Consider the following 18113-nt stretch of genomic DNA (forward strand, 5'->3'; position numbering starts at 1 on the left):
TTCAGGTGTACAGCACAATACATCAGTTATGCATATACATATATCCATTCTTTTTCAGATTCTTATCCCATACAGGTTATTACACAGTATGAGTAGATTACCCTGTATATAGTAGGTCTTTCTTACCTATCTAATTGCATACTTTAAGTGCATTAATTGTAGAGTATATGATTATATCTCAGTAAAGCTGTTTTAAAAATAAAAGAATACAGGACTTCCCGTGTGGCTCACAACATAACTACTTGGCGTTGCTTCTACAGTGGCTGTGGCTCGACCCCTAGCCTGGGAACCTCCATATGCCGCAGGTGCGGCCACTTGTTTAAAAAAATAAAAATAAAAAAATAAAAGAATACAGCCTATGTGTTTTGCCACATTGAATCCCCTTGACATCTCCATGCCCCCTTTTACCGCCTCCACCATCAATCATCTCCTTTTCATAGCATTCCTGCTCACAGAAACTCCCACTCAGGATGTGATCTGCTCCTCAGGGGAAAGAATATTGCAGCATCACTGTGGCTTCCTACATAGTTTTGCTCTTTCATTTGCTTTGACCATATGCTTCTAAATAGTTTGGAGTTTGTTAGTTTTCTTTGCTTCCAGGTGGTTAGGATTTACGTTTTTTGGGGAGGGGGGGAGGTTTCACCTACAGCATCTGGAAGTTCCCAGACTAGGAGTTGAATCAGAGCTGTAGCTGCCAGCCTATACCACAGCCACAGCGATGCAGGATCCAAGCGATGACTGCAACCTATACTACAGCTCACAGCAATGCCGGATCCTTAACCCACTGAGTGAGGCCAGGGATTGAACCCACATCCTCATGGATACTAGTCGGGTTCATAACCCACTGAGCCATAACAGGAACTTACAGGATTTACTTTAATTTTCCTTGTTTCTCTCTACATGGTTTCCAAGAGGAATAATGCGTTGAGAACTAAGGTTGACCCTTGAACAACATGGGTTTGAACTGAGAAGGTCCACTTATACATGGATTTTTTAAAAAATAAGTATGTGCTATATAGTCCTACATGAGGTCCTGGTTGGTTCAGTCCTGGGCTGGTTGAATCCTCAGATGCGGAACTACAGATACAGAGGGACTGTATAAAGTTATATGCAGGCTTTTAACTCAGCGTTCAAGGTTCATTTGCAATCCTTCACTAAAGCTATATAGTAATCACTCAAGTCCTTTTCATTTCCCAACAGAAAGTATATTTTATTGCACAGTTTGTTCTCCAGCTTTGCACTCTTTTTCCAAAGCATTTCAGGTCCTTTTATACCACTAAAGTTGTCTGTCTCCTAGGCCAAATTTGTACTCTGTGCTTTCATATGAAATTTTCAGGAACTCTCCGGGATTGAATATATCAATCTTTCCTTTACTCTACCACACCAACTTTGTTATATCTCTAATTAGAAACATTTTTCAACCTCACTTTAAAAATGCGAAGTGATATCTTATTACTTCTAAGAGAATGCGTGTTTTTGAGGGATTTTCATGATCTGATCCCTGCTGTACAGGTCTCCATCTATCACTGATCTTTTCTCCATTCTGTACTCCTTGAATGCACAATTGCTTGATTTTTGACAGGTTGTTTCCGCTGCTGGAAAATTCTCCCTTTGCCCTATCGTCTCTGTTGAGCTCCTCAAGACTCTGCTGAAGCACCATCTCCTGTAGGAGGCTTTCCCTTACTAACTAGTTTGGTTTGGGCCCTTTGAACTGCTTGACTCTTCCTCCTCTTCATCCATGATAACCTTTATCTCCTACTGTATTGTTAACTGCTTCTTTACTTTCTGACTGTGAGTTCCTTGAGGGCAGGTCCTGCAACAGGTTTATCTGGATCTGCAGTGCCAAGTACAATCAGATTCTGGAGGCTTTGGTTTGTTTTTGTTTTTTTTTTGTCTTTTTGCCATTTTTCTTGGGCCACTCCCTCGGCATATGGAGGTTCCCAGGCTAGGGGTCCAATCGGAGCTGTAGCCATCGGCCTACACCAGAGCCACAGCAACGCGGGACCTGAGCCGCATCTGCAACCTACACCACAGCTCACGGCAACGCCGGATCGTTAACCCACTGAGCAAGGGCAGGGACCGAACCCGCAACCTCATGGTTCCTAGTTGGATTCGTTAACCACTGCGCCACGATGGGAACTCCTGGACGGTTTTGAAGAATGCTACAAGAGGACCTTGTGAGTGAGAGCTGAGCAGACACAAGGAGGCCGTCATTGCAGATAACAGCCCAGCTGTTTAGTGAGGCAGCAACATCTCTGAAATACTCATCTAGAATTTCCTCATCAAAGGCCAGAAGCCTATGGATAAAGGCCTGATACCTAGAAATAAAAGCAGCCTTTTCAACATGAGTTTCCAAATGAACCTTCTCTTCATGTCCAAATACCACTCCATGTCAATGCTCTCACTTATTTTTCAAGTTACAAAAAGGGAAGTGCCATTGTTTTTTACCAGTGGTCAACTTATCTATGGTTTGGATCAAGTTTCTCTTTTTTTATTTTCTCCTTTTGCTTTTTAGGGCTGCACCTTCGGCACATAGAAAGAAGTTCCCAGGCTAGAGATCGAATTGGAGCTACTCCACAGCCACAGCAATGCGGGATCCGAGCCCCATCTGGAACCTACACCACAGCTTATGACAACACCAGATCTTTAAGCCACTGAGCGCGGCTAGGGATCGAACCTGAATCCTCATGGGTACTAGTGGGGCTTGTTACCCTTGAGCCACAATGGGAACTTCCTGAATCAAGTTTCTTCCCATTTTTCTTTTTTATCCATTTAGATATTTGTAAATTTCTTCACAACCTAAAACATTTTCTTTAACCCTTTTTTATTTTACCTGATACCTCTTGAATTTTTCTTATTTTGCCTAGTTTCTCCTTGCTTCTGCATTTCCTTCATTAATTCTTTTAAGCAACATTTATTGATTTTCTAACTTCATTTTAGGTTAAGAAGGGTTAATAGCAAAGTGTATATAGTAAGTTAAGAAACTTAGTATTTTCTGTGACTGAGACATTTTCTTTTTTTTTTTCTTTCTTTCTTTCTTTCTTTTTTTTTTTTTTTTTGTCTTTTTGCCGTTTCTAGGGCTGTTCTTGGGGCACTTGGAGGTTCCTAGGCTAGGGGTCTAATCGGAGCTGCAGCCGCCATCCTACGCCAGAGCCACAGCAACACAGGATCTGAGCCACGTCTGCAACCTACACCACAGCTCACGGCAACGCTGGATCCTTAACCCACTGAGCGAGGCTGGGGATCGAGCCCGCAACCTCATGGTTCCTAGCTGGATTTGTTAACCACTGGGCAATGACGGGAACTCCATCATTTTCTTAAATTTCTACAAAGTAGTCTCTACATTAAGAGAAGTCCTAATAAGCTGCTTTGTCATGGTTTCTGGTTGCAGTGAAGAGGAAATGGCAGGAGAGAGGTTAGGGCTAATGGAAGATGATGAGGAGAGAATGCAGTGTCATAAAAGACAAATCATGGCTGTCAAAAGGAGGAAAGGGGTTTATTTGACAACTGGATGGTAATTCATAAGTTTCCTATTATGGGCAGGGCTCAGATTAAAATAACATGTTCTTGGGGGCGTCTTTTCATTTGAAAAATCAAAGAAAATAAGTTTTATTTATTTTATTTTTTTGCTTTTTTTAGGGCTGAACCCATGGCATATGGAAGCTCCCAGTCTAGGGGTCAAATCAGAGCTACAGCAGCCAGCCTACACCACAGCCACAGCAACACGGGATGTGCGTCACATCCGAAACCTGTACCACACAGCTCATGGCAATGCCAGATCCTTAACCCACTGAGTGAAGCCAGGAATTGAACCCTCATACTAGTTGGATTAGTTTCCGCTGCGCCAGAACGGAAATTCCAAATTTTTATCTTTTTATTGGAATCATGTTTTTGAATTCCAGAACCTATATTTATAGTTTAAAATTGTTCTTTTTCTGAACTATTGATATGTGGAAAAAACTTGAATGAATCTCAAGGATATTATCCTGAATGAAATGTGCCAATCTCAAAATGTAATTGACATATAACATTCACATACTGTATGAATCCATTTATACAAAATTCTGGAAATCACAAAATTATAGAAATTGAGAGCATATTAGTGGTTGTGGTTAGGGGTGGGCTAGGGCCGTGGTGGTTATGACTATAAGGAGAGAGCATGAGAGAAAACATCTTTGAGGTGATGGACTAATTCTATATCTTGATTATTATGGTGGTTGCAGGAATCCACATATGATGAAATGACATAAAACTATGCACTTATATTGTGCTAATGTTTAGTTTATGATTTCGATATTGTACTATAATTATGTAAGATATATTCATTGGGCAAAACTGGGCAAAGGGTAAATAAGATGCTGGATTAGCTTTGCAAATTCTTGAATCTATAATTAAATAAGGTTTTTAAACCTTATTCTGTTCTATAAGGTATATAGAATTTTATCTCCTATTTTTATTCCCTAAACATTACCATGTACCTTAAATTTTTTTTTAACATATTATGAATATATTAAGGTTGTTCTGCATTTCTTATTAAAGGTAACACTCTTGGTACATATCAGTTTTTCCTTTTTTTTTTTAATAATGATTTTTGTTTTTCCCATTATAGCTGGTTTATAGTGTTCTGTCAATTTTCTGCTGTACAGCAAAGTGACCCAGTTACACATACATGTATACATTCTTTTTTCTCACATTATCTTGCTCTATCATAAGTGACTAGATATAATTCCCAGTGCTATACAGCAGGATCTCATTGCTTATAAATTCCAAAGGCAATAGTTTGCATCTATTAACCCCAAATTCCCAGTCCCTGACTCCCTCCCCCATCCCTTTGGCAAGGACAAGTCTCTTCTCCAAGTCCATGAGTTTCTTTTCTGTGGAAAGATTCATTTGTGCCATGTATTAGATTCCAGATGTAAGTGATATACTTTCTCTTTCTGACTTCACTTAGTATGAGAATCCCTAGTTCCATCCATGTTGCTGCAATTGGCATTATTTTGTTCTTTTTTATAGCTGAATAGTATTCCATTGTGCTTATGTACCACATCTTCTTAATTCATTCATATGTTGATGAACTTTTAGGTAGTTTCCATGTCTTGGTTATTGTAAATAGTGCTTCAGTGAACATAGGGGTGCATGTATCTTTTTGAATGAAAATTTTGAATGGATGTATGCCCAAGTGTGGGATTGCTGGATCATGTGGTAGTTCTATATTTAATTTTCTGAGGTACCTCCATACTGTTTTTCATGTGGTTATACCAATTTACATTCCCATCAACAGTGTAGGAGGGTTCCTTTTACTCCACACCCTCCCCAGCATTTGTTATTTGTAGACCTAACTAATGATGGCCTTTCTGACTGGTGTGAAGTGGCACCTCATTGTACTTTTGATTTGCATTTTTCTAATAATTAGTGATGCTGAGCATTTTTTCATGTGCCTGTTGACCATCTTTGGAGAATATCTTTGGACCATATCTTTGCAGAAATGTCTATTTAGGTCTTCCTCCCATTATTCAATTGAGTTGTTTGTTTTTTTTTGCTGTTGAGTTGTATGAGTTGTTCGTATATTTTGGAGATTAAGTCCTTTTCATTTGTATCATTTGAAACTATTCTCTCCCATTGTGTAGGTTCTCTCTCTCTTTTTTTTAAATGGTTTCCTTTGCTGTGCAAAAGCTTATCAGTTTGATTAGGTCCCATTTGTTGATTTTTGTTTTTCTCTTGCTTTGGTAGACTGACCTAAGAAAACATTTGTACTGTGATGTCAGATAATATTTTGCCTATGTTCTGTTCTAGGAGTTTTATGGTGTCTTGTCTTAGGTTTAAGTCTTTAAGCCATTTTGAGTTTATTTTTGTGCATGGGGTGAGAGTGTGTTCTAGTTTCATTGATTTACATGCAGCTGTCCAGTTTTCCCAGTACCACTTGATAAAGAGAGTGTCTTTTCCCCATTTTATATTCTTGCCTCCTTTATTGAAGATTAATTGGCCATAGGTGTCTGAGTTTATTTCTGGGTTCTCTATTCTGTTCCAGTGGTCTGTATGTCTGTTTTTGTACCAGTACCACACTGTCTTGACTACTGTAGCTTCATAATAGTGTCTGAAGTCTGGGAGAGTTATACCTCTGGTTTGGTTTTTGTTCTTCAGGTTTGCTTTGGCAATTCTGGGTCTTTTGTGATTCCATATAAATTTTTGGATTGTGTGTTCCACTTCTTTTATTTATTTATTTATTTTTTTCACCTTTTCTTGAGCTGCTCCGCGGCATATGGAGGTTCCCAGGCTAGGGGTCTAATTGGAGCTGTAGCTGCCAAGCCTACGCCAGAGTCACAGCAATGTGGGACCTGAGCTGCGTCTTCGACCTACACCACAGCTCATGGCAAGGCTAGGTCCTTAACCCACTGAGCAAGGGCAGGGAACGAACCTGCAACCTCATGGTTCCCAGTCGGATTCATTAACCACTGCGCCACGACAGGAACTCCCCATTTCAAAGTTTTAAACTCTTTACTAAATGAAGAAAATGTATTTCTATGAAATACAGTGGCAGATCTTGGAAGAAAAGATTTCATTCTTTTTATGGCTCAATAGTATTCCATTGTATACATATACCACATCTTCTTTCTCCATTCATCCATCCATGGACACTTAGGTTGTTTGCCTGTCTTGGATCTTGTGAATAATGCTGTAATGAACAGAGGGGTGAATATATCTTTTTGAATTAGTTTTTGTTTTCTTTGCATAAATACCCAGTAGTGGTATTGTTGGATCATATGATAATTCTATTTTCTTTTTCTTTTTTTTTTTTTGTCTTTTCGCCATTTCTAGGGCTTCTCCTGCAGCATATGGAGGTTCCCAGGCTAGGGGTTGAATCGGAGCTGTAGCCACCGGCCTATACCAGGGCCACAGCAACATGGGATCCAAGCCACGTCTGCAACCTACACCACAGCTCATGGCAACGCCAGATCCTTAACCCCTGAGCAAGGCCAGGGATCAAACCCGCAACCTCATGGTTCCTAGTCGGACCTCATGGTTCTTAGTCGGATTCGTTAACCACTGAGCCACAACGGGAACTCCCTATTTTCAATTTTTAAAGGAACTTCCCTACTGTTTTCCATGATGCCTGCATCAATTTACAGTCTGACCAATACTGCACCAGGGTTCCCTTTTCTCCACATCTGCAGCATATTAATTGCTGTCTTTTTGATAATAACTATTCTAACAGGTGTGAAGTGGTATCTCATTGTGATTTTGATTTGCATTTCCATGATTAAAGATGTAAGCATCTTTTCATGTGCCTGTTGGCCATATGTGTGTCTTCTTTGGAAAAATGTTTATTCAAGTCCTCTGTCTTTTTTTTTTTTTTTTTTAAGGTGTCACATCAATGGCACATGGAATTTCCCAGGCTAGGTGTTGAATCCAAGCTGCAGTTGCTGGCTTATGCCACAGCCACAGCAATGCCACTTCTGCACCCTAAACCTCAGCCTGCAGCAATGCCGGATCCTTTAACCAATGGAGCAAGGCCAGGGATCAAACCCACACCCTCATGGACACTATTCAGATCCTTTTTCTTTTTTTTTTTCTTTTTAGGGCCGTACCAGTGGCATATGGAGATTCCCAAGCTAGGGGTCAAATTGGAGCCACAGCTGCCGGCCTACATCACAGCCACGGCAACACCAGATATCCAAGCCATGTCTGCAGCCTACACCATACCTCACAGCAATGCCGGATCCTTAATCCACTGAGTGATGCCAGCGATCAAACCTGCAACCTCATGGTTCCTAGTCATATTCACTTCTGCTGAGCCACGAGGGGAACCAATACTAGTTGGATTCTTAACCCGCTGAGCTCTGCCCAGTTTTTAGTTGAGTTTTTTGGTTTTTTGTTATTGAATTGTATAAATTTATATTTTTTGGATGTTAACCTATTAGTGGATATGTGATAAACAAATTGTCTCTCTCATTTATTAGGTTGCCTTTTTATTTTGTTGATGGTTTCTTTGTTACGCAGAAGCTTTTTAGTTTGATATAGTTCCACTTACTTGGTTTTGTTTTTGTTTCCCTGCCTTTAGAATCAGCTCCAAAAACTCATCACTAAGGGAAGTGTCAAGGAGCTTATCTTCTAGGAATTCTGTAGTTTCAGGTTTTACATTCAGATCTTTAATCTACTTTGAGTTAATTTTTGTGCATGGTATAAGAAAATAGTCTAATTTCATTCTTTTGTATATAGCTATCCCAATTTTTCCAACACCATTTATTGAAGAGACTGTCCTTCCCCCATTGTGTATTCTTGCCTCTTTTGTCATAAATTAATTGACTGTATGCAGGTCTCTACTGTATTTCACTGACCTATGTATTCTATTTCTGATCTCTCTATTCTATTTCACTGTCCTATGTATCTGCTTTTAGGCCAGTACCGTGCCGTTTTGATTGTTATAGCTTGGTAGTATAGTTTGAAGTTATGTAATGTGATATGTCCAGCTTTGTTCTTTTTTTCAAGATTGTTTTGGCTGTTTATATCTTTTGGTATTCCAAACAAATTTTAGGATGTTCTATTTCTGTGAAAAATGCCATTGGAATTTTGATACAGATTGCAGTGAATCTGCAGATTGCTTTGAGTAATATAGACATTATAACAATATTAATCCTCTAATCTATGAACATGGAATATTTTTATATTTATTTTTTTCTTCAGTTTCTTTCATCAGTGTCTTATAGTGTACAGGTCTTCACCTCCTTCGTTACATGTACTCCTGGCTATTGTATTGGTTTTGATGCAATTTGTAAATGGCATTTTTCCTTCATCACTTTTTTCCAATGTTCATTGTTAGTGTATGGTAATTTAACAAGTTTTTCATATATTGATTTTGTGTCCTACAACTTTACTGAATTTCTTCGTTATTCGTAATAGTTTTTTTGTGGTCATGTTATGGCTTTTCTATATATAAAATCATGTCTTTGCAATAGTCACAGTTTAACTTCTTCCTTTCCAATTTGGATACTTTTTGTTTCATTTTCTTGCCTGATTGCTCTGGCTAGTACTTCCAATACTGTATTGAATGAAAGTGGCGAGAGTGGGTGTCCTTGTCTTGCTCCTGATCTTAAAGCTAAAGCTTTCAGGTTTTCATCATGGAGTATGATGTTAGCTATAGGCTTGTTATATATATTTATTATGTTGAGTTATGTTCCCTCTATACCCGCTTTGTTAAGAGTTTTTAATATAAATAGATGTTTAATTTTTTTTTTTTTAAGAAATAGGGGCTTTATGGGGTTCCCGTCATGGTGCAGTGGTTAATGAATCTGACTAGGAACCGTGAGGTTGCAGGTTCGTTCTCTGGCCTTGCTCAGTGGGTTAAGGACACGGTGTTGCCATGAGCTGTGGTGTAGGCTGCAGACGCAGCTCGGATCCTGCGTTGCTGTGGCTGTGGCTTAGGCCGGCGGCGGCTACAGCTCTGATTAGACCCCTAGCCTGGGAACCTCCACATGCCAAGGGAGCGGCCCAAGAAATGGCAAAAAAGACAAAAAAAAAGGGGGGGGTCATTTTTAATTAAAAATTTCTTGGGATTTCCCTTACCATTCAGCAGGTTAAGGATCCAGCATTGTCACTGCTGTGGCGTGGGCCACTGCTTTGGCGCAAGTTGAATCCCTGGCCTGGGAACTTACGTATGCTGTGGGTGCAGCCAGGAAAACAAACAAACCAACAAAAAATACCTGCTAGTAATTTAATAGGATAAAAGCCATTGATATCTAGTGAGGACAGATGTTTCATCTGAGTTGTTTACTGATTTGCTCTTTGTATTTATTGTGCTTGATCTGTCCTTATCGGTTTTTGGCTTAATACTATGTATTTTTAATGTGAATGATCATGATAAGAAAGTACTAATACTCTAAATGCCTAGTTAGAGTGGCTGAAACAATACTTATCCTTTTTTTCTTTTTGTCTTTTTAGGGCCTCACTTGAGGCACATGGAAGTTCCCAAGCTAGGCATCAAATAGGAGCTGTAGCCGCTGGCCTACACCACAGCCACAGCAACTCGGATCTAAGCCATGTGTGTGACCTACACCACAGCTCACGGCAAGGCCAGGGATCGAACCCGCACCCTCATTAACACTGGTCAGGTTTGTTAAATGCTGAGCCATGATGGGAACTCCAATACTTGTCTTTATTTTCTTCAGGATTTTAGTTTTATTTTGGTCCTAAAATTTTCATTTTACAACCTAAAGCATAATTGAAGAATAATAAACTACACATATTCGAAGTTAGAGTTTGACCTATTTTGATATATGAAATAATCACTATAATAAAGACAAACACTTCAGTCATTGCACAATTTCCTTGTGTGCCCTTTTGCTATCCATTCCTTCTTCCATCCCATCTCCAAACAACCACTAACTTGCTCGCTGTAACTCTAGGTTAGTTTCTGTTTTGTTTAACTTTTTTATTTTATTAATTTTATTTTTTCCATTACAGTTGATTTACAGTGTTCTGTCAATTTAGAATTTTATATAAATTGAATTATACAGTGTTTTTGGCCTTGTTGCTATTGTTAGCATAATTGTCAGAATTTATCTGTATTGTTGAATATATCAATAGCAAATTTTTTATTTCTCTGTAGTTTTCCATTTATGGGTATAATTTATTTATGCACTTGTTCATGGACTTGTTTTAAAGATTCTTAGCTATTATCTTTCCAAATATTGCTGCTTCTTCCATTCTTCTCTGTGTAAACTTCCACTTGTATTTAATCTTCTTACTGAATCTTCTATGTCATAACACTCCTCTTATGACTTTTCCAACCTTTTTCTCATAGAATTTTTCTTTTGACAATGTATATTGGTTTCCTGTTCTCTGCTGAAATGATCCATTTTGTATTTAACTTCTTGAGCAAAGTTATTTTTAAACTGTCTCATAACGCCAGTGTCTAGAATTCTTATACATTCATCTCTACTATCGTTTCTATGGTTTCTATATTCATGTTGTCTGATTATTTCTTTCATTTTGTGCCAGACTCTACTTGCAAAATGTAAAAATAATGCCTAGTATATCTTTTTGTATAGAGGACTTCTGTTTGTTTCTGTCTTGTATCTGAAGCATTTTTGTTGTTATCTCAACCCATTGCCCTCCCTGGTCACTGAGATAATTTGAAACTAAGCTGTAGTTCCTGAGATAATTTGAAACTAAGCTTTAGGCACTGAGATAATTTGAAACTAAGCTGTAGTTCTTTTGTTTTACCCAAATTCCTAGGTTATGGCCCTTTAGTTATAACTCAGCATGAGGGATGTTTAGGACATCCCCTATAGATAGACCCTAGAAACCAATCTCTCTTACTTTTGCTTCAAGTGGATGTCATATGTTTTGGCAATCCCTAAACCAAATGATAATACTAATACAATTTCTTTTTTTTTTTTTTTTTTTTTTTGTCTTTTTAGGGCTGCATCCATGGCATATGGAGGTTCCCAGGCTAGGGGTCTAAGGAGCTACAGCTGCTGGCCTACACTACAGTCACAGCAACGCCAGATCCAAGCTGCGTCTGCAACCTACACCACAGCTCATGTCAGCACCAGATCTTTAACCCACTGAGCGAGGCTAGGGACTGAACCTGCAACCTCATGGTTCCTAGTCATATTTGTTTCCACTGTGCCATGACGGGAATTCTCAAATACAATTTCAGTAGTAGAAACCGGACAAGCCTTTCAGTATATTACAGTAGTAGCAGTTGTAGTATTTTCTTTTTTTGTTCTAAAATACTTTACCAATAAGTTTGATATCTCATGTTGATTTGGTAAAGTTCATATGGGAAAGGGCTTGAAAACATAGAGTGGATGAGCAATACTGTAAACTCAAAAATAAATGAAAACAGGAGTTCCCGTCATGGTGGCTCAGTGGTTGACGAATCTAACTAGGAACCATGAGGTTGCGGGTTTGATCCCTGGCCTTGCTCAGTGGGTTAGGGATCCGGTGTTGCTGTGAGCTGTGGTGTAGGTCGCAGATGCGGCTTGGATCCCGCGTTGCTGTGGCTCTGGCGTAGGCCAGCAGCTATAGCTCCGATTAGACCCCTAGCCTGGGAACCTCCATATGCCACGGGAGCGGCCCCAGAAAAGGCAAAAAGACAAAAAAAATAAAAAACAACAACAACAAAAATAAATAAATAAATAAAAACACCTTGGTTTGGATCAACTGACCAAAAAAAAAAAAAAAAATGAGGAGTTCCCGTCATGGCGCAGGGGTTAACATATCCAACTAGGAACCATGAGGTTGCAGGTTTGATCCCTGGCCTTGTTCAGTGGGTTAAGGATCCGGCGTTGCTGTGAGCTATGGTGTAGGTCACAGACATGGCTCGGATCTGGTGTTGCTGTGGCTCTGGCGTAGGCCGGTGGCTACAGCTCTGATTAGACCCCTAGCCTGGGAATCTCCATATCCACGGGTGCGGCCTAAAAAGTAAAAAAAAAAAAAAAAAAAAAAAAGACATGGCTGAGCACAGTGGAGGAAATGAGCAGGGCAGTCTTTAAATGTGCAAAAGCAAATGGAAGAATGAGTAAGGAGGTATGATTCCCTTTCTTTGAGCTAGCTTGGCTAGGCTTTTGTTTTCCTCCTCCCTGCACAGAACAATGTGGAATTATGTGTATTCATTTCAGTAGAGATGGAGAAATTAAACAATGAGATGTATTACATTGTTAACACATGATCTCAGTTGTGCATCCTGGTCTCTGGTTTTTGTAATATCCTTTACTCCATTTTAAATATGCAATATTCCCCTCTTCACCTTGTTTTTTGCTTTTTACTTGTAGTGTATTTTTTTAAAACAGAATTATTATTTTTTAATGCCTAACAATGTGCAAAGTATTGATTATACCATACTGGGTAAAATAGTCTTAAGTCTTTAAATTAATATTACATGATTAGGATAGAACCTGAACAATCTTTTTTTGGTGTTAAGTTCCTCAGATGAATTTGACCTTAACAAAACTATATATCTAATCACCTGCCTCAGCTTTCATTAATGCTCTTTAAATTTCTATTTATCTGTTGCCCTTTTTTCATATTGTGCAGAATTTGTTTTTTTGTTTTTTGTTTTTGTTTTTTGTCCATTCCCACTTTATATGCTCTGTTTACTTTAGGATTTACCTCTTATACTTACATTGGAAATTTTCTTTCTTTTTTTTTAACGGGCTGGACCTGTGGCATATGGAAGTTCCTAGACTAGGGATTGAATCTGAGCGGCAGCTGCCAGCCACAGCCATAGCCACAGCAATGTGGGATCTGAGCTGCATCTGCGACCTACAACACAGCTCATGGCAACACCATATCCTTAACCCACTGAGTGGGGCCAGGGATCAAACCCACAAACTCATGGATACGAGTCAGGTTTGTTACCACTGAGCCACAGTGGGAACTCCTTATTTCTTTTTGATCAGTAAAGCTGTATGAATTTATCTTTTTATCTTTCAGATATGAAATCCAATTGTCAGACCAAGAAGTTGTCACCAAAAAATGGCATTTTTGACAGAGGATTACCTCAGCGGGAAATAATGGAAATTTGTGAAAAACACAGCCTTGAATGTTTATGTTTTAGAGGTGATTGGGAAAGCAAAGATCAGTTTGAAACATGACAGGAAAATCAGGAAGAATGTTCTAAGCAGGTTATACGCACCTGTGAAAAAATCCCCACTTTTAACCAGCACATGGCTTCTAATGTGCATCAGAGACTTAATACAAGAAAGAAACTGAATAAACTTAAAGGGTGTACAAAAGCCTTTTGTTCTGGCTCAGACTGTATTCAACATCATTTAATTCACACTGGTGAAAAATTTTGTAAAGATAAAGAATGTGAGAAGAGGAGTTCCCGTCGTGGCGCAGTGGTCAACGAATCCGACTAGGAACCATGAGGTTGCGGGTTCGGTCCCTGTCCTTGCTCAGTGGGTTGACGATCCGGCGTTGCCGTGAGCTGTGGTGCAGGTTGCAGACGTGGCTCGGATCACGCGTTGCTGTGGCTCTGGTGTAGGTTGGTGGCTACGGCTCCGATTAGACCTCTAGCCTGGGAATCTCCATATGCCGCGGGAGCGGCCCAAGAAATAGCAAAAAGACAAAAAAAAAAAAAAAAAAAAAGAATGTGAGAAGAACTTTGTTCCAGATTCAGAACTTACTCAATGTCAGAGAACTCTCTCTGCTAAGAAAACATATGAATGTAAAGAATGTGGGAAGGCTTTTAGTTTGCGTTCAAGTTTTACTGGTCATAGAAGAATTCACAGTGGTGAAAAACCTTTTAAATGTAAGGAATGTGGGAAGGCCTTTAGGTTTCATTCACAACTTAAAAAAGTGTCTATAAATGTATTCATACTGGTGAGAAATCTTATGAATGTAGGGAATGTGGCAAGGCCTTTAGTTGTGGTTCAGACCTTACTCGACATCAGAGAATTCATACTGGCGAAAAACCCTATGAGTGTAATGAATGTGGGAAGGCCTTTAGTCAGCGATCACATCTTACTAAACATCAGAGAATTCACACTGGTGGAAAACCTTATGAATGTAAGGAGTGTGGGAAAGCTTTTACTCGTGGCTCACACCTAACTCAGCATCAGAGAATGCATACTGGTGAGAAATCTCATGAATGTAAAGAATGTGGAAAAGCCATTATTCGTGGTTCAAATCTTGCTCAACATCAGAATGTCCATGTTGGTAGGAAACCCTATGAATGTGAGAAATGTGGGAAAGCATATATCTGGAGTTCTCACCTTGCCCGACATCAACGAATTCATTCTGGTAGGAAACCTTATGAATGTAAACAATGTGGGAAGACTTTTATTTGGGCCTCATACCTTGCTCAACATGAGAAAATTCACAATGAGAGGAAACCCTATGAATGTAAGGAATGCGGAAAGACCTTTCTTCATGGCTCAGAGTTTAATCGACATCAGAAAATTCATACTGGTGAGAGAAACTATGAATGTAAGCAATGTGGGAAGACCTTTTTTCGTGGCTCAGAACTTAATCAACTTCAGAAAATCCATGCTGGAAAAAGATCATATGAATGTGAAGAATGTGGAAAAGCCTTTCTCTGGGGTTCACAACTTACACGACATCAGAGAATACATACTGGTGTGGAACCTTATGTATGTAAAGAATGTGGGAAATCTTTTATCTGGGGTTCACAGCTTACACGACATAGGAAAATTCATACTGATGCAGAACCCTATAAATGTAAGGAAAGCAGCCAGATCTTTAGTCACCATTCATATTTTAATGGTGAGAATCTCTATCAATGGAAAGATTATGGGAACACCATTAGTCACGACTCAGACTTTGCTCAATACCAGAATATTTATGCTTTTAAGAAATCATATGAATATAAAGATTTTGAGATGGCATTTTCTCCAGGCTCTCACTTTATTTCATTCTAATGAAAACTTGTGATGCACACATGTAGGAAAGTCTTCCCCCCCCCCCCGGTTTTTTTAGGGCCACACCTGCAGTATATGTGGGTTCCCAGGCTAGGGGTTGAATCAGAACTACGGCTGCCAGCCTACACCTCAGCCACAGCAACATCAGATCCAAGCTGTGTCTGTGACCTATACCACAGCTCTCGGCAATGTGGGATCCTTAACCCACTGAGTGAGGCTAGGGATAGAACCTGTGTCCTCATGGGTACTAGTCAGATTCATTTCCCCTGCACCGCAACGGGAACTCCGGAAAGTCTTTAATTGATGTTAGTTAATTGCTTCCTTTGAGAAAACCTGTAATGTAATACTAGACAAACTTTTAACAGAGTACACAGCACACTCAATAGGAAAGGATTCCTAATGCAATCTGTATTAACAGAGGAAAGTATTTACTGATTGGTCATAAATTGTAGAACATTAAGGTAAACCCTGCAAATGAGATGATAGCATGAATCCCTTTTGAATAATTCTCAAAAGATTCTCCACATCATTGATGTTATACTACATAGAATTTAAGTCTAATTCATGTTAGGGGAGTGTCCCATCACTTCTTAAATTGTATTGCACTTCCACAAAATCATACTGAAGGCAAATTTGTGCTTTGTAACTAACCTGGAAAAGCCTTGAGCCGTGTTAGATGTCATTTGACATGTCTTAGTTTCGGCACCTCACTACCTCTTAATTTTCGGGAAAGTAGCAATTCTTTTTGCTTACTTGTTACATTGTAAGGGTTAAATAAATTGGAGGATTTAAATGATGTAATGACCGTCATTAATAATAATATTAGAGGAGTTCCCCTCGTGGCGCAGTGGTTAACGAATCCGACTAGGAACCATGAGGTTGCAGGTTCGATCCCTGGCCTTGCTCAGTGGGTTAACGATCCGGCCTTGCCGTGAGCTGTGGTGTAGGTTGCAGACGTGACTCAGATCCCGCGTTGCTGTGGCTCTGGCATAGGCCGGTGGCTACAGCTCCGATTCGACCCCTAGCATGGGAACCTCCGCATGCCTTGGGAGCGGCCCTAGAAAAGACAAAATAAATAAATAAATAAATAATAATATTAGATCATTTCTTTGAGAGGAAGACCTTAGGAATATAATGATTATAGACAAGGACGCCATCTGTATGTCTTACTGAACTGGAGAATGTTAATTCTAAAGAAGAAACAGAAAATTGAATGAAGCAGAGAAAGCTTTGAATCTAATAATTTTATTTACTACACAAAAAAAACCCTAATACTATATGAAGAAAGCCTTATGGTTTTAGTAAAAGTGGTGGTGTTGAGTGCTCAGCATTTTTTTAAGGCATTTGGAAGTGATTTGTTTCTAACGAATTTCTAAAGCCAAATGTCATATCCATTTTATCACCATAGTTAAATTTTGGAAATTAGAAAATAGCCAAATGAATTCTAACCTCTTGCAAGTTTAGTTCTATTTATGTAAACAATTCTCAGCTTAATGCGCAAATCACAAGTGAAACTGTGGGCTATTTTGTTGTGAATGATAATAAAACTCTTATAAATCAAATCCTGTGAATGTGACCATATCACTTCTTAATGGGAATTGCTCTAGGTATAAAACCAAAAAGGTTGAGGGCAATTTATTTCTTGTCACCACTGTATCTCCAGAGAGCAAATGCCCCAAGTAAACTGATGGAAAGATTTAATGAAAATAATGCAAAAATACTGGAATTAAGAACAATACAAAAGGTTTTTTATTTAACATCTGTTTCTTTGAAGAAAACTATTTACTAGGTTTTGACAATACCTCCTCATTATGATGAGAAAGGAGAAATGTGATAATGTTTAGAGGGATTTTTTTTTTTTTTTTTGTCTTTTGTCTTTTTTGTTGTTGTTGTTGTTGTTGTTGCTATTTCTTGGGCCGCTCCCGCGGCATATGGAGATTCCCAGGCTAGGGGTTGAATCGGAGCTGTAGCCACCGGCCTACGCCAGAGCCACAGCAACGCGGGATCCGAGCCGCGTCTGCGACCTACACCACAGCTCACGGCAACTCTGGATCGTTAACCCACTGAGCAAGGGCAGGGATCGAACCCGCAACCTCATGGTTCCTAGTTGGATTCGTTAACCACTGCGCCACGACGGGAACTCCGGGATTTTTTTTTTTGACCGTGCCTGCAACATGCCGAAGTTCCCAGGCCAGGGAGTGAACCCATGCCACAGCAGTGACAGTGTTGGATCCTTAACCCGCTAGGCCACCAGAGAGCTGTGGAGGAATTTTTAATGGTCATATAATTATATAAACTGTATTAGACATAATTTTTTTTTGTCTTTTTAGGGCTGCACCTGTGGCATATGGAGGTTCCCAGGCTAGGGGTTGAATTGAAGCTACAGCTGCTGGCCTACAGCCACAGCATGGCCAGATTCAAGCCACATCTGTGACCTACACCACAGCTCATGACAATGCCAGATCCTTAGCCCACTGAACGAGGCCAGGGATCAAACCTGCATCCTCATGGATACTAGTCAGATTTGTTTCTGCTGAGCCATGACAGGAACTCCGATTTTTATTTTTCCATTATGGTTGGTTCACAGTGTTCTGCCAGTTTCTTCTGTACAGCATAGTGACCCAGTCACACACATATATACATTCTTTATTGTCATTTTGAATTGTTGAGCTTTGCTTTGCAGGCAGTTACATCATTTGAAAGTTGGCTTGATTCTTTTGAAGCTTT

At 39.5% G+C, this 18113-nt stretch overlaps 2 protein-coding genes across 2 annotated transcripts in view; both read left to right on the plus strand.

Moving 5' to 3' along the window:
- The first annotated feature begins 211 nt into the window (after window positions 1–211).
- Window positions 212–18113, plus strand: part of NFKBIB (NFKB inhibitor beta) — a 1076695-nt gene continuing 1058793 nt past the window's right edge. The window contains exon 1 of the mRNA XM_084960822.1: window positions 212–265. The gene's annotated coding sequence lies outside the window, so the exon portion shown is untranslated. The remainder of the gene's footprint in view (window positions 266–18113) is intronic.
- LOC106510534 (uncharacterized) lies at window positions 12820–15526 on the plus strand. The gene is given in 3 exon segments (XM_013998482.3): window positions 12820–12849; window positions 14065–14298; window positions 14301–15526. Coding segments are annotated over 3 exon segments (1350 nt in total). The 3' UTR covers window positions 15387–15526.

This window comes from Sus scrofa, chromosome 6 (assembly GCF_054392235.1).
Source record: "Sus scrofa isolate SSC_HxYL_T2T_F1_AM1 chromosome 6, Sscrofa_HxYL_maternal_Yorkshire_Landrace_v2.0, whole genome shotgun sequence".
Lineage (NCBI taxonomy): Eukaryota > Metazoa > Chordata > Mammalia > Artiodactyla > Suidae > Sus > Sus scrofa.